The 15435-nt window shown below is 43.6% G+C and overlaps 1 protein-coding gene across 1 annotated transcript in view; it reads right to left on the bottom strand.

Moving 5' to 3' along the window:
- ADAMTS12 (ADAM metallopeptidase with thrombospondin type 1 motif 12) overlaps positions 1-15435 on the bottom strand; it is a 601127-nt gene that overhangs the window by 333439 nt on the left and 252253 nt on the right. The window contains exon 3 of the mRNA XM_069745983.1: positions 4181-4349. Coding sequence (XP_069602084.1) covers positions 4181-4349 — 169 coding nt within the window. The remainder of the gene's footprint in view (positions 1-4180; positions 4350-15435) is intronic.

Genomic DNA, 15435 nt, shown 5'->3' with positions numbered 1-15435 from the left:
CCACTCACTCAACATCCTAAAAATGAAATCTAAAAAACAGTCATGGAATTGCATTTTTTTCTACATTTTTAATGCACTTATAATTTTTTTTAACCTTCTTCAATACATTGTTTTATAATGTGAATGGCATATTTAAAAACGACAACTCGTCCCACAATAAACAAGCCTTTCCAGGCAGTTTTGGACTGGGGTGGCAAGGACCCACCAGTTACATTGACTCTGGTGACCCACCCAGCTTCATGCACATACTATTATTACCCTCTTTCACAAATTTACTTCTGCTTCTATATAAATATAAACTAGGTAGTTTGTTGAATAAATGGTGAGATCCTTCTTTTATCTGCACATAGTGAATAAATATGTGATCTCATGTTGTGGGTAAGTGGATTACACTTGCATAGGGGCCCACCGGAGGATTCTCCTGTTCTCCGGTATGCCAGTCCAAGCCTATTTACGGGTGTATACATGCAAAATTACAAAAGTTATGATTCTTGGGCAAAAGGGAGGATAAAACTAAAACACAGAAAATGGAAATTTAGCCATTCAATGACAAAACATCATATGACAACCTGCCACATTACAGGATTATAGATTTTTGCAGTCTGTATTATGTATCACACTGCCTAATCCTGTATATATATATATATATATATATATATATATATATATATATATATATATATATGCCACTCAAATACAATCACTTTGTGTCTCAGTAACCATTGAGTCAAGTTTCAACACATAAAGTTTCAACACATCTGACATTCTTAACAAAAGGGATAGTCCCTACCAGTCCTTCATTAATGATGTCACATTGATCATTCAAGGTATGACTGCAGTAAACCATTAGCCTCAGCAGTGACATTTGTATGAATGACATGTGACCGATGAGATCCACTATCAGGTGAATGATGGATGTGATGCCATTACAACAGGAATATCAGGGACCAAAGGAGCTGCATCGCTGGATAATAAGAAACAACTAATGGATATTTTATTATTTTACAGCTGCTAGACTTTTATTTTGATTTTTAATTTAAAGACAACCTTGACAAGTGACAACACCTTTATCTTTCTTGATAACAGAAAATAATTCACATAGACGCAACCCAGGATAAAAATTAAGTAAACAGGGAATACAGGCTTTACCCATGAAGAAAACAAGGTAGTGATCTTCCACCCATTAAGAAAATAAGATAGTAAGGCTCCACCCATCGAGGGAATAAGTCAGAGAGACTCCACCCACAAAGGGCAGTGAAGCACCACCCATGAAGGAAACAGGGCAGTGAGGTTCCTCCCATGAAGAGATTAGGGCTGTGAAGCACCACCCATGAAGAGAACAGTGCAGTGAAGCACCACCCATGAAGAGAACAGTGCAGTGAAGCACCACCCATAGGGAGAACAGGGCAGTGAGGCTCCACCCATGAAGAGAACAGGGCAGTGAGGCTCCACCCATGAAGAGATTAGGACAGTGAAGCACCACCCATGAAGAGATTAGGGCAGTGAAGCACCACCCATGAAGAGAACAGTGCAGTGAAGCACCATCCATAGGGAGAACAGGGCAGTGAGGCTCCACCCATGAAGAGAACAGTGCAGTGAGGCTCCACCCATGAAGAGAACAGAGCAGCGAGGCTCCACCCATGAAGAGAACAGTGCAGTGAGGCTCCACCCATGAAGAGATTAGGGCAGTGAAGCACCACCCATGAAGAGAAGAGTGCAGTGAGGCTCCACCCATGAAGAGAACAGGGCAGTGAGGCTCCACCCATGAAGAGATTAGGACAGTGAAGCACCACCCATGAAGAGATTAGGGCAGTGAAGCACCACCCATGAAGAGAACAGTGCAGTGAAGCACCATCCATAGGGAGAACAGGGCAGTGAGGCTCCACCCATGAAGAGAACAGTGCAGTGAGGCTCCACCCATGAAGAGAACAGAGCAGCGAGGCTCCACCCATGAAGAGAACAGTGCAGTGAGGCTCCACCCATGAAGAGATTAGGGCAGTGAAGCACCACCCATGAAGAGAAGAGTGCAGTGAGGCTCCACCCATGAAGAGAACAGGGCAGTGAGGCTCCACCCATGAAGAGATTAGGACAGTGAAGCACCACCCATGAAGAGATTAGGGCAGTGAAGCACCACCCATGAAGAGAACAGTGCAGTGAAGCACCATCCATAAGGAGAACAGGGCAGTGAGGCTCCACCCATGAAGAGAACAGTGCAGTGAGGCTCCACCCATGAAGAGAACAGAGCAGCGAGGCTCCACCCATGAAGAGAACAGTGCAGTGAGGCTCCACCCATGAAGAGATTACAGCAGTGAAGCACCACCCATGAAGAGAACAGTGCAGTGAGGCTCCACCCATGAAGAGATTAGAGCAGTGAAGCACCACCCATAAAGAGAACAGGGCAGTGAGGTCCACCCATGAAGAGAACAGTGCAGTGAGGCTCCACCCATGAAGAGAACAGTGCAGTGAGGCTCCACCCATGAAGAGAACAGTGCAGCAAGGCTCCACCCATGAAGAGATTAGGGCAGTGAAGCACCACCCATGAAGAGAAGAGTGCAGTGAGGCTCCACCCATGAAGAGAACAGGGCAGTGAGGCTCCACCCATGAAGAGATTAGGACAGTGAAGCACCACCCATGAAGAGATTAGGGCAGTGAAGCACCACCCATGAAGAGAACAGTGCAGTAAAGCACCATCCATAGGGAGAACAGGGCAGTGAGGCTCCACCCATGAAGAGAACAGTGCAGTGAGGCTCCACCCATGAAGAGAACAGTGCAGCGAGGCTCCACCCATGAAGAGAACAGTGCAGTGAAGCTCCGCCCATGAAAAGAATAGGGCAGTGAAGCACCACCCATGAAGAGAACAGTGCAGTGAGGCTCCACCCATGAAGAGATTTGAGCAGTGAAGCACCACCCATAAAGAGAACAGGGCAGTGAGGCTCCACCCATGAAGAGAACATTGTAGTTTGGCTCAACTCATGAAGAGAACAGAGCAATGGGCCTCCAGCTATGAAGAGAACAGAGCAGTCAGGCTTCACTTATGAAAAGAGTAGAGCAGTGAGGCTCCATCCACTAAGAGGGCAGGGCAATGAGCCTCCATCCATAAAGAATACAGAGCAATGAGCATCCACCCATGCAGAGAACAGTGCAGTGATTCTCCACCCATGAAGAGAACAGGGCGGTGAAGCTCCACCAAAAAAGAACAAGGCAGTGAGACTACAACCACAAAGAGAACAGGATAATATGGCCCCATATATTAAACCAAAAGTGGTCATAGAGGAAGGCTCTAGTGATAAGCAAATCTGATGAAAGTCGAAATCGGGAGTTTGCTTGAATTTGTGGTGAAAAAACATGTGGTGAAAAAAAACCTTGCTGCTCACCTACCTGACTACCACAGGCCCCTGTCTGGTCATACACATGTACTTTTTGGATTTTTAGAGATCATCATTAGTTGCCAGTATTTCCAACCACAAATAAGCCTCCGACTCATGATCTGCGTGGCCAAGGCCTAGTCATCAATACGTAGCATGATGTCATGATCTAGGAGGCCTATTTGCTGCTGGAAGCCCTACCGGAGAGGGAAGATCACGGAAGAGGACGTGTTGAGTATTCTTTTTCAAAGCCCTCTATAATTCAGCCAAATGGCCGCCCTATCACACGAAGTGAATGGGAGAATCCAAATTGTTTTGTGAAATTCGGGGCAAATTCAATCCACCATGAAACATCATCTCTAGAAGTTTCCCATTCCTGGGGTAAAATAGAGGGACCTGAGATTGTATTAGGAAATGAAATGCAGAGAAGTAGAGCTTCTCGGTATTAATGTACATGCAGAATTTGCTTTGTAAAATAGGTAACGTGAAGTTTTGTGGAGAAATTAATCCAAATATGTAAAATAAAAAATAAGGTTGACATTGTTGTCTGGAAAGATCTCATCAGAAAGAGGTAACACAAAAAAAACAGAACCAATTGGTCCTCAAGCCTTAAATTGGAGTGACAAGTTGAAGAAACCCCTCAAAAAGACTGTATGGTGTTCGAGCGCCATGTTTTCTACACGATTCCTGCGTTTGAAGTCAGGTTTAAGCAGAGATCAATCATTTACAATGCAGGAATAGCCGCCAGTGCCAGAGGTAACGCTTCTGAATCATTTCATCACCGCAACTTAACATACATATAGTGAAATTCCTACCAATTACTCCACACGAGCGATTCCCAGTGACGTGAAGGTCTCTGCGATGCCGCTGCCGGGATGCCGCTTCTCTCTTGTATATTATATGCTTATGCTGCCTCCCTGCAGCTTCCTTATTATGTAAAGGTTCAATGAAATAATCTCCGTGGGGAAGACGGAAAAATCCGGCCTGAAATGTAGATAAAAGATTAGAGATGAAAATTATCTGCATAAAAAATGTAAAGAGAAAAACATATTTAATGCTTAAAGCTGTAAAAAGAAAACAGTATCTACCCAAGAAAGTCCAGATGATATTATCCAGCTGTGTCCTTCTCATGCCTCCTAATATATACACATTGTAAATTTACACTTGTCGGCTTTAAATTGCACCACATTTGCTAGTGGTTCATGATGAATGCTAAATTTGATTCACTTTTATCTAACTTGACACAACTTTGGTTGGATTTTTTTTTATTATTCTAATTTTTTACCCCCAAAATTTGGCATATATAAAGCCACACCAACTTTGCAGCAAACTTCCTCCTATCAATGAGCCACAAACAGTGTGTCACGCTGTTAACGGCGATAAAGGGGCAGGACAGCGTACTGGGACCCGCACCTGTCCCTGCCACTATAACGGGGCCCTGGCTTTCCCTTATCTCAGGGGTACCTATGATGGTTAGGAGACCTGAGCCGCCAGCGTTTCCCTGTCTCCTGTGCAGGCCCTATCAGTGGCCCCCTCTCCCCCCAAGGGAGGTGGACTGCGCCAGTGTATAAACACAACAACTAACAGGGTATACAGACAAGGTAACTAAAAGTCTCAAACTCACCAAATGCTCACTCAACCACAGAGGAAACACAGAGAAGGGAAGAGAAGGAAAAAACTAGGAAGGAAAACAGGTTTAACATGCAACCAAAACAGCAGACACCAATCTCTGTAAATAAACCTCCAAACTCCAACTCTACGCTCCATCAACCTCCAAGCCAGGCAGCTGAACTGATCACTGACAATAGCTGTAGTCAGGGCTGAGTCTATATAGAGGATGAGATTACAAAATCCATTTCAGCTGAGAGACCCAGCTCTCAGCAACTCAGCAATAAGGTTAACTCCTTCACTGCTGGCGCAAAGCAGCCAGGTCAGAACACAGGAGAAGAACTTCTGTTCACTGTGTGTGAACGAGGCCCAAAGCGCTGCAGTTCTCTGGAACCTCTCGGTAGCCCCGTGACACAGTGACTAGGAGAGACAAATTGTGCCAAAATGTACCAAAATTTGGTTAAGACATGTTCACAACAGCAAAAGTTCCTACAGAAACGCTCCAAAAAAAAACTGTGAGGAGCACTTGTGCTATAGAAGTACTTGAGGAATCACAGGTATGTATTTGGGTTTCTGAGACCTTAAAGTGTTTGTCCAATGAAAAGGGGTTTTTCACCTATCACCTATTTTCACCTATCAATGGGATCAGTGATAATTTACACATCCAACCGCCAGAACCCCCATTGATGGCCAGAACAGGGGTCATTCTCATTAGTATGGAGCATGGTGTTCTTGCCCAGCTGCCGCTGGGTCTGCAGAGCTCCGCACTTTGATTTCTCCACCAGTCCCATAGAGAAAGAATAGAGTTACCCATCTACAGCCCCACAACTCTGGTCTCCAGCTATGTTCCTTTGCTGGATCTTCAAAGTCTATCCCCTCTGTAATGCGGATCGTTTCAGTGAAACATATATTTGGTTGCAATCTTGCATCTGACAGCTCGTGGTTTCGGCACAATGGATCAGATGACATGTTTTCTTAAACTGAAAACAGGCAAATCGATTCGCAAGAAACCTGGTTCAGTGTCCCCATCAGTGATGTGTATCTGCCGGACAGGAACCCTGCGAACAGCCTCCTTCCTGCTGGCAACCCTGTGCCTCTTTTGATTTGTAGGTACAGTGTGGTGATGTCGGTACATGACATGACGTACGCGTGATATAAAGTTGGCCAACTAATTAGAAGGGATGACCATGGGCCTCTGGTATGGTTGCTGGACCAGGGTCTTGTGAATCGATTCTTTGAATTCTATTTTTACCCTTCACATACTATTATTATATTTTGGAGACAAGTCTGGAGATGCTGCAGCCATGGTAGCACGTTTTGACCACCCAGGCCGCTCACAGTAGCATGAGTAACATGCAGCTTGGGATTGTCATGTTGAAAATTGGCTAGTGGGACACTTTGGAGAAATGACCGCACCACTGGTGCAGAACCTTCCTCAGACGACCATTAATAACCTCAATGATAGCGGACGAGGCTCGGACTCCAGACTAAAAAAATCAAAAGGTTTTGAAAATTTTGTTTCTATATTTTCACCATTTGCAGATCAGTCATTTGTTTCCTGTGATTTTGATGATTCTGAGACTTATCATTCTCAGTGTTGCAGTTCCCGAGTGTAAAAAATATCATATTTTTTAATCTGCTGCCTGTTTGTACTCCACACTCAGTCCTATGCTCCTTTGATTTATTACTAATGTATATACTAAGCACAAACCTTGGCTTGCTAAAACAATGCATACAAAAAGAGAAAGAAAAATTTCCTGAATATCAGCGTCTCATCCATTGAGCGACTTCACTGATTAATATATTTATTTTTCTAGTAGTACAATTAATAGATAATAGAGCCATTAGTATGTTTCGTTCCTATATCCCAAGGACTTCCATTCTCGACTAATCAATATGGTTTGTCTTGTAATGATAAGCGGTAAACATCGGCAATTGGAAGCTGATTTTCTCCCTCGGCCTCCTCTGCTCACGCAATGAATAAACATGATTGATGGACACAACAAGTAATGGAACGTATGGAGCAAAGATTCTCGTCGAATAAGAGATAAAATAATAAAGGATAATGAATTCACAGTCATCATCAGAATAAGACAAACCAAGAGCGGCAGTAGGGATTGTACTCCACCTGGCAGCAAAATAACGGATCTTTTCTATTAATCATGTGATATAATAAGATCTACTCCATAAAATTGACTAGAAATGTCTAACAATAATAATCTTTCTGGAGGATCTTTACTTAGAACTTTGCATTGGGTCTCTCCTTTGTTATTCCTCTTGAAAATGTATAAAACAATTGATAACTGGGTGTTACCTGTTGACAGTGCGTCATTACAAACGTAAGAGCTGTCTAATCAGACCCAGACTCTTCGTAGGGGTGTTTCGCTTTTCGAAAACCCCTCTTCACTCACCCTTCCCTGCTCCAGTGCTGTCACGCTTTGACGGTCTTTGGTAAGGAAAGGGGGGCCTCAAACTGTCCCTGGAACTGGGACCCTAACTATCCCTGTCCCAGGAGTACGCTTGAAAGGTAGAGAGGCCCGAGTCTCCGACCTTACTAGGATCCTGCTGAACCCTGATCTGTCACCTACCCCACCCCATGTATAAGGTAAACAAGTGTTACACCCGGTCCCGTACCTTCGCGGGGTTCCAGTCGGGACTCCTGATCTGTGCCGGCTCCACGCCGTACTGCTGCAGCCTTTGCCTCCCCTCTTTCCCCTGCTTCCTGGCACGTGGCCTTCAGGTTCCCGGGTAGAGTGCTTAGGTCGCGCGCATGCTCTTGGTCTCTTAAAGAGACAGCGCTCATTTTTCAAAAAGTACTTCTGACCAGTTGCATGTTAGTGATTACTATTTCTAGCCCCTCCACCATAGGGAGGGTGTCGGAGAAACAATTATCTTCCATTGCTAGCTTCCGGTTTCAGCTAATATGTGCTTCTGAAGTGTTCTGCCAGTGCTCCGCTTACACTGTTTGTCTCTGCAGACTATCAGCTACCTGTTACCCAGCTGTCCTGGATGACGTCCGTTCTGTCTATGCCATTTGTCTCATCCCGCCATTCAGCCATCTGTACCTCTGGACAACGCCAGTACTTCCGACACCAGCTCCTACCCGTACCCCCAGAACCCATCGATTAGCTCCATGTCATCAGCTTAGTCTGCTTGTCCGTCTGTCCCACTGGGACAGCTGCCACGAGTCTGGGGTCTAACTGGAGATAGCACCTGTGTCCCCCAGGCATTCCAATATGACCATGTTCGAGGGAACTTACCACGGGTGTCTGGAGCTCATGTTTATCACACCCCCTCCGGAGCCCCCCAGACCGGGTTCCCGAGGTTCCACAAGATATATCAATAAAAAGGAATGTGAATTTCACCATCTGTGCCTCCATTTACATTCGTTACAACAAGACTCAAAGACAAAACAGCGATAGCAGAAAGCAACGAATACTCACCAAAGGTAGAGAGGTTTATAGGGAAGGATAGGAATGTACCAACCAAATGGGAATAGGACAATAAGGAAAGCATACACCCAAAAACAGCAGACAACAGTCACCAGTAGCAATAAAGATCTCTGATTCAGCACAGCGTCTCCAAAGAGCTAGGAAGAAAAGCTTTAACTGGCAAGGCAGAGAAGGTCTGGCCAGGTTTTATGGGGAGAGGTAATGACCAGATCAGAAGCAGCTGAAAAGGAGCTGCAAGTTTCTGATAAGCAGAGAAAGGGTCGTTATCCTCGTCAGCACCAAAGGAAACCAAATCCGTTTAATATAGGATCTTTTAATGATCTTTTAACCCCAGATCTCCCAGGAGGACATGACACACTCGTGACAAGTGCTGAGTCTCGTTGTTGTTCCCAGCGTCTGCAGTACAGATGACAAATTTAAAGTAAACAGTAAAAGAATAAAGTTTTTAAAAATATGAAATAAAAAACCCACAAAAGTTCAAATCAACCCCCTTTTAGCACATCATTAAAAATAAAAAATACACATATTTGGCATCGCTGCATTAGAAAACAACCAATCTCTAAAAATATAAATTAAATTGATCTGATCGGTAACGAGAAAAAACAATAAAAATTCCAGAATTATGTGTTTTTGCAATAAAATACAATAAGAGGTAGTGATGAGCGAGTATATTCGTTGCTCGAGTTTTCCCAAGCGCGCTCGGGAGATTTAGTTTTCATCGTCACAGCTGAATGATTTACAGCTACTAGTAAGCTTGAATACATGTGGGGATTCCCTAGCAACCAGGCAACCCCCACACGGTCCATTGGTCTGCCATTACACTGGAATCCAAGTGATGGAGGAGTAATCCTTAATTTTTCCTATGGTGTGAAGTTAGGATACAGTCATACAGAGCACATCTGTGGGGGGTTCCAGCTAATAGTTGGGGTAGTCTTCCCACCAAAAATGGATTTTCTATGTAATATGGGTCAGGAAAGTAACTAGAAGCCCATTCTATATGGCAGCTGGATATTGCTCACTAGACCGTGTAATAAAAATCTGCAAAGATAAAGGTTATTACTTTTGATGTAATTGGTTTTCACGATTTGGGTCATGTATTTCCATCTTTTTAATGGCTTTAATTATTCTTAGCAATTTGAATAACGTGACTTTTAGCTGAAGTCGCTTGTAGTATGGTTTATTGTAATCTGATTTAATCAATATATTCATCTGCCGGGAATGATTTAGAAGCTTGGAGGTATGAGAACAAAGAGAGATCGACCAGATACAAAGCTCGCTGTAGACGGTAAATGTCTAAATAATGGCAGACATCACTGCCGAGCGGCCCGGGGAACAGAAGCGGCTTTGACAGGAGCTATCACATGCTATTTCATAGTCCTTCATTTTGAGTCTCAAGTAAACTCCAGCAACTGATGAGAAAATGTTCTAATGGATCTGGACGTGAACTTTTTATGTATGCTGTTTACTGGGTATGCAAATAAAAATCCATGGACCTCCAATAATCTGGAAATTTGTTGCTGAGGTTTAAGATTTCCAGACTTTAAAAGGGTTTTCTCATTTTCTAAAGTGAAGGCTATGTGGCTTGGATAGGCAATCGCTTTATGATTGATGGGGTCTGACCTTTGGGAACTGCAGCATAGCTCTATTCTGGGAGTGAGTGGTCACTGTAATAAAGTTTATTGATGTGCTATAAAAGAAAGAGCTTAATAAATTACAGCTACAAAGAAGCAGAACCAAATTTACTGAATATATACAGTAACAGAACCAAGATCACTCTATATACACAGTAAAGGAACCAAGCTCACTGTATATATACAGTAGTAGAACTATGAAGCCTTATATGTGTGATTGCACGAGCAAAAAAAAAAGTAATCTAAGCACCAGGATACACAGTCAATGATATTCCAATGATGAAGGACAAATAGGCAGCACTCACCAATCCTCCGAGTCAGGTAACTTTATTAACTTACAGTAAAATCTTCACGGCCGGGGTTGTTAATGTTCAGAGTGCGCAAAGCCAGACGACGGCCGTTTCGCGCCAATCAAGCGTGCGAAACGGCCGTCGTCTGGCTTTGCGCACTCTGAACATTAACACCCCCGGCCGTGAAGATTTTACTGTAAGTTAATAAAGTTACCTGACTCGGAGGATCGGTGAGTGCTGCCTATTTGTTCTTCATCATTGGAATGTTCAGCATGTGTCTTCGGCTACAGCACCCGTGATCCGGCGGCTGGCTTCCACTGCAGGTGAGCAGGCTCGGCTATTTTGAGAAGCGGTGGTGCGGTCAGCTGTATTTCTACTAGATTGACAGTCAATGATATGTTCTTCACATATCTGGCTATACATAATCGGATAGTAACCAGTCTTCAATGCTGTGTTGAGTGACAGAAAAACGACTGGCACATCCAAACTAGTGTGAAAAGGTGCGCACCAGGAGCAGCTACCTCCATATGCAATATACAAAAAAAAGGTTGAACTCTATCATGCCAAAGCATGTTGAATATGAAATACATGAAATATGAATAGCAAAATGGCTTTTTGAACATTAGGAAAAATATTTGAGATGCGTTGCACAGAATTTGGCCAAATGGTGTGAGCCCATCAACCATCGTCAAGGTGGTCTCATTAATCTGATGGGTCCAGAAAGGCCGTACTGGGGGGCCCACGGCACTTAAGGGGAGGCCGCCATGACGGGGTTACGTGGGACCTGGGGAGCTGGAGCAGTTTAGATGGGGTACAGAGGCAAGGGTTAACTGGAATTTGAGGGGTGGCTTAAGGGGCATTTTTTGAATGAAGGGGGTGGAACTATGGGACTGCGTGGAGGGGGCACATAAAAAGGGGCACGCTCCTCACGCAGGCATCCATTTTAGGTGCCTGCGTGACAAGTGAGGAATCTCCCGCCCACCCTCCCTTTTTTGATTAGGGTAATGGGGGGGAAGTCGCCCACGAGGTTTCGGGTTCTGTTTTAAGAGGCGTTTAAATGTATTTATTTTGTTCTGTGAATGCTGTTAGGTTATTGTCACGGCAGTTTGGCGGGGGTGGAGGTCCTCGAAGTCAGTGGAAATGGTAAATGGTGGTTCAATGGGGGGGGATCTTGAGAGGTCCTGGACCCCCCATAAGAGAATTTAACAAGGCACGGTAAGGTTATCCCACGTGAGGTGGATTTATGGGCCCCTGGCATGGCGGTGGGTTCGGTGGACCAGGATTGGTTGTTAGCTATCCCTGAGCTGGTGCTTTATGGCTGGGGGTAAGACTCATCCTGGGCTGAACATTGTGGAATTTTGGGATGCTGAGTTTTATAACTTTGGGGCTTCGAGGACCACCCCTCCTATTCTGGGTTGTTATAAAAGTTATGTTATCTTTTATTTAATAAAATGGCTGCTGTGGCCAATTAAATCCAACATATGTCTCAGTCTGTTTTGTGTATGATAGAAGTTTATTCTTTAGATGGTTATGGGGCCTGTTTAAGGGGATTGGGGGAATTTTTTCCAGGTCACGGAACTCACGTATACCCTATGTCACTGACCTGTCCAAATGTGAACACTTACCGAAGGCTAACGTCTGTATGCATGGGTGAATGTGGACACCGCTCTCAGTAAAGCCTACATACAGTGGGGTCAGTCAGTCAGTCAGTCAGTCAGCAATAGTGCAAGTTCCACCACTTAAAAAGATGAGAGGCGTCTGTAATTTACATCATAGGTAGACCTCAACTATGGGAGACAAACTGAGAAAAAAAAATCCAGAAAATCACATTGTCTGTTTTTTTAACATTTTATTTGCATATTATGGTGGAAAATAAGTATTTGGTCAGAAACAAAATTTCATCTCAATACTTTGTAATATATCCTTTGTTGGCAATGACAGAGGTCAAACGTTTTCTGTAAGTCTTCACAAGGTTGCCACACACTGTTGTTGGTATGTTGGCCCATTCCTCCATGCAGATCTCCTCTAGAGCAGTGATGTTTTTGGCTTTTCACTTGGCAACACGGACTTTCAACTCCCTCCAAAGGTTTTCTATAGGGTTGAGATCTGGAGACTGGCTAGGCCACTCCAGGACCTTGAAATGCTTCTTACGAAGCCACTCCTTCGTTGCCCTGGCGGTGTGCTTTGGATCATTGTCATGTTGAAAGACCCAGCCACGTTTCATCTTCAATGCCCTTGCTGATGGAAGGAGGTTTGCACTCAAAATCTCACGATACATGGCCCCATTCATTCTTTCATGTACCCGGATCAGTCGTCCTGGCCCCTTTGCAGAGAAACAGCCCCAAAGCATGATGTTTCCACCACCATGCTTTACAGTAGGTATGGTGTTTGATGGATGCAACTCAGTATTCTTTTTCCTCCAAACACGACAAGTTGTGTTTCTACCAAACAGTTCCAGTTTGGTTTCATCAGACCATAGGACATTCTCCCAAAACTCCTCTGGATCATCCAAATGCTCTCTAGCAAACTTCAGACGGGCCCGGACATGTACTGGCTTAAGCAGTGGGACACGTCTGGCACTGCAGGATCTGAGTCCATGGTGGCGTAGTGTGTTACTTATGGTAGGCCTTGTTACATTGGTCCCAGCTCTCTGCAGTTCATTCACTAGGTCCCCCCGCGTGGTTCTGGGATTTTTGCTCACCGTTCTTGTGATCATTCTGACCCCATGGGGTGGGATTTTGCGTGGAGCCCCAGATCGAGGGAGATTATCAGTGGTCTTGTATGTCTTCCATTTTCTAATTATTGCTCCCACTGTTGATTTCTTCACTCCAAGCTGGTTGGCTATTGCAGATTCAGTCTTCCCAGCCTGGTGCAGGGCTACAATTTTGTTTCTGGTGTCCTTTGACAGCTCTTTGGTCTTCACCATAGTGGCGTTTGGAGTCAGACTGTTTGAGGGTGTGCACAGGTGTCTTTTTATACTGATAACAAGTTTAAACAGGTGCCATTACTACAGGTAATGAGTGGAGGAAAGAGGAGACTCTTAAAGAAGAAGTTACAGGTCTGTGAGAGCCAGAAATCTTGATTGTTTGTTTCTGACCAAATACTTATTTTCCACCATAATATGCAAATCAATTGTTAAAAAAACAGACAATGTGATTTTCTGGATTTTTTTTCTCAGTTTGTCTCCCATAGTTGAGGTCTACCTATGATGTAAATTACAGACGCCTCTCATCTTTTTAAGTGGTGGAACTTGCACTATTGCTGACTGACTAAATACTTTTTTGCCCCACTGTATATGGGTTGGCCGGAACCAAGTGTACATAGATGTAATTAAAAACCACACGGTGAAGGGAGGAATGCACCTATTCACACTGGTTTGGATGTGCCAGTCGTTTTTCTGTCATTTCTATGTTAGCTTACTGACTGAGCACTCCTCCCTTCACCATGACACCTTGAAAAAAACCAACATCTTGATCCAGAACCAGTGAAACACTTCTGATCTGGTAGCCATCAATTGCAGGAAGCTGGATTTCTCAGCAAAGATTTAAGAGACTGTTGGAACCAACACCAAACACGAGTCAACTTCTTCCCACCTTGCAGTCAACCTCACAAGCTACATACAACAGTCAAGTGAAGGGTAGACATCAGCGAAACAGGAGAATTAGAAGAGACAGGCAAATTGAGCGTCTGTCATCTCGTACATTTACCGGTAATGAAAATCTCCAGTCCTGCATGGTATGCATGGATGACTAAAGATTGGCAATCACCCATACTCCGTATAATAAAGTAGATGAGAATGAAGTGTGGTTTGTTTTGTCTACAGAACCATCCTTGTCATGTCCAACGACTAAGGAATCATATAGTATTGTATTGTTGTTGAGTAGCTATGCCATAAGGTTGCCTTTTAGATTTGTCCTTCCTCTCTCCTTGTTTGCCTCTCCCTTCTTCTTCCTCATTCTGAGTATATTAGACATGTTAAGAAGCTCATGTCTTGCATCTCTGGTTCAGAATCGTCTTTTTTACCTACTGTAACTGTGCATAGCTACAAGAATTCAGCTTGAGAATAAACTTTCTTTTGTAATCTTCATATGTACCTCTACAGTCGAGTCAAGGTATTTGATGAAGTCCCTTCGTGTGAGTACTAGTACATAGCAACAGCCATGAAATGGTCTCTCAAGATCCCCACACTCGCAGTCTATCATATTCTCTACTCTTGACATCCAACATGAGACCATGTATTAAAAAAATGACAACATCATTTCATATTTGTATGGTAACTTTGACGCTTCCAGCATGGATGTGTTACATTCCTCCTCAGTAGGATTGTCCTTTCTATTGCTTACCTCAAAAGATATCCAAGACATAACTTCTGGAGACTGAAAAAAAAAAACATTAAGATTTTTGTACTGAACATGATGGGATGTATGCTGGCATTTATTTCACCCCCTGCCGAGCCAGTGACTCAAATGGCATCAGACACGTTTAATCAAAAACTAAATAAAAATATATACAAAAATTAAATAAAAATTGACAAATACGCCAAAATTACAGTCTTGTGTCTATTTTCTTTTCAGAATTTCCATTCACAGTAATGTCACTTCAGTCTTACGCTTTGAATGGCTCAACATTCTCCTCTATTATTACCCAAAACTGTAATTTAAAATTGCATGAATACAATCGGAAAGAGCCAGCTTGCCCTTGTTCCTCATGTAGTTTTCATTTCTTGTGCACAAATTAATCTGAGCAACTTCCAGTGATTTTGAACCACAGCTGGAACATATATTAGGAAATCATAGTTTTCATATGCTTAAATTCTAATAAAGAAGTTGTACTCGGGGAAAGTGAGAGTTCTGGACAGAAATAATGCCCAAATCAAGTGCAAGCAAGCAACTTACTGCCCGCCATAAACCCCTACATAGCCCCCCGTCTACACTGGCATTGAAAGATACGCACACCATTAACATGTCAAATTATGAGCAAACAGCAGCAGCTTGTCTCGATATTTCCTTCATGCCATTGTCCACAGGTCACTATTTTTCAGAGGTTACCCACCAAGGGCTTTGATCTGAGAGCATAAATTATTTGCAGG

This window comes from Ranitomeya imitator, chromosome 1, assembly GCF_032444005.1.
Source record: "Ranitomeya imitator isolate aRanImi1 chromosome 1, aRanImi1.pri, whole genome shotgun sequence".
NCBI lineage: Eukaryota > Metazoa > Chordata > Amphibia > Anura > Dendrobatidae > Ranitomeya > Ranitomeya imitator.
The sequence above is the reverse complement of the archived record's forward strand: the minus strand, read 5'-3'. Positions and strand labels throughout refer to the sequence as shown.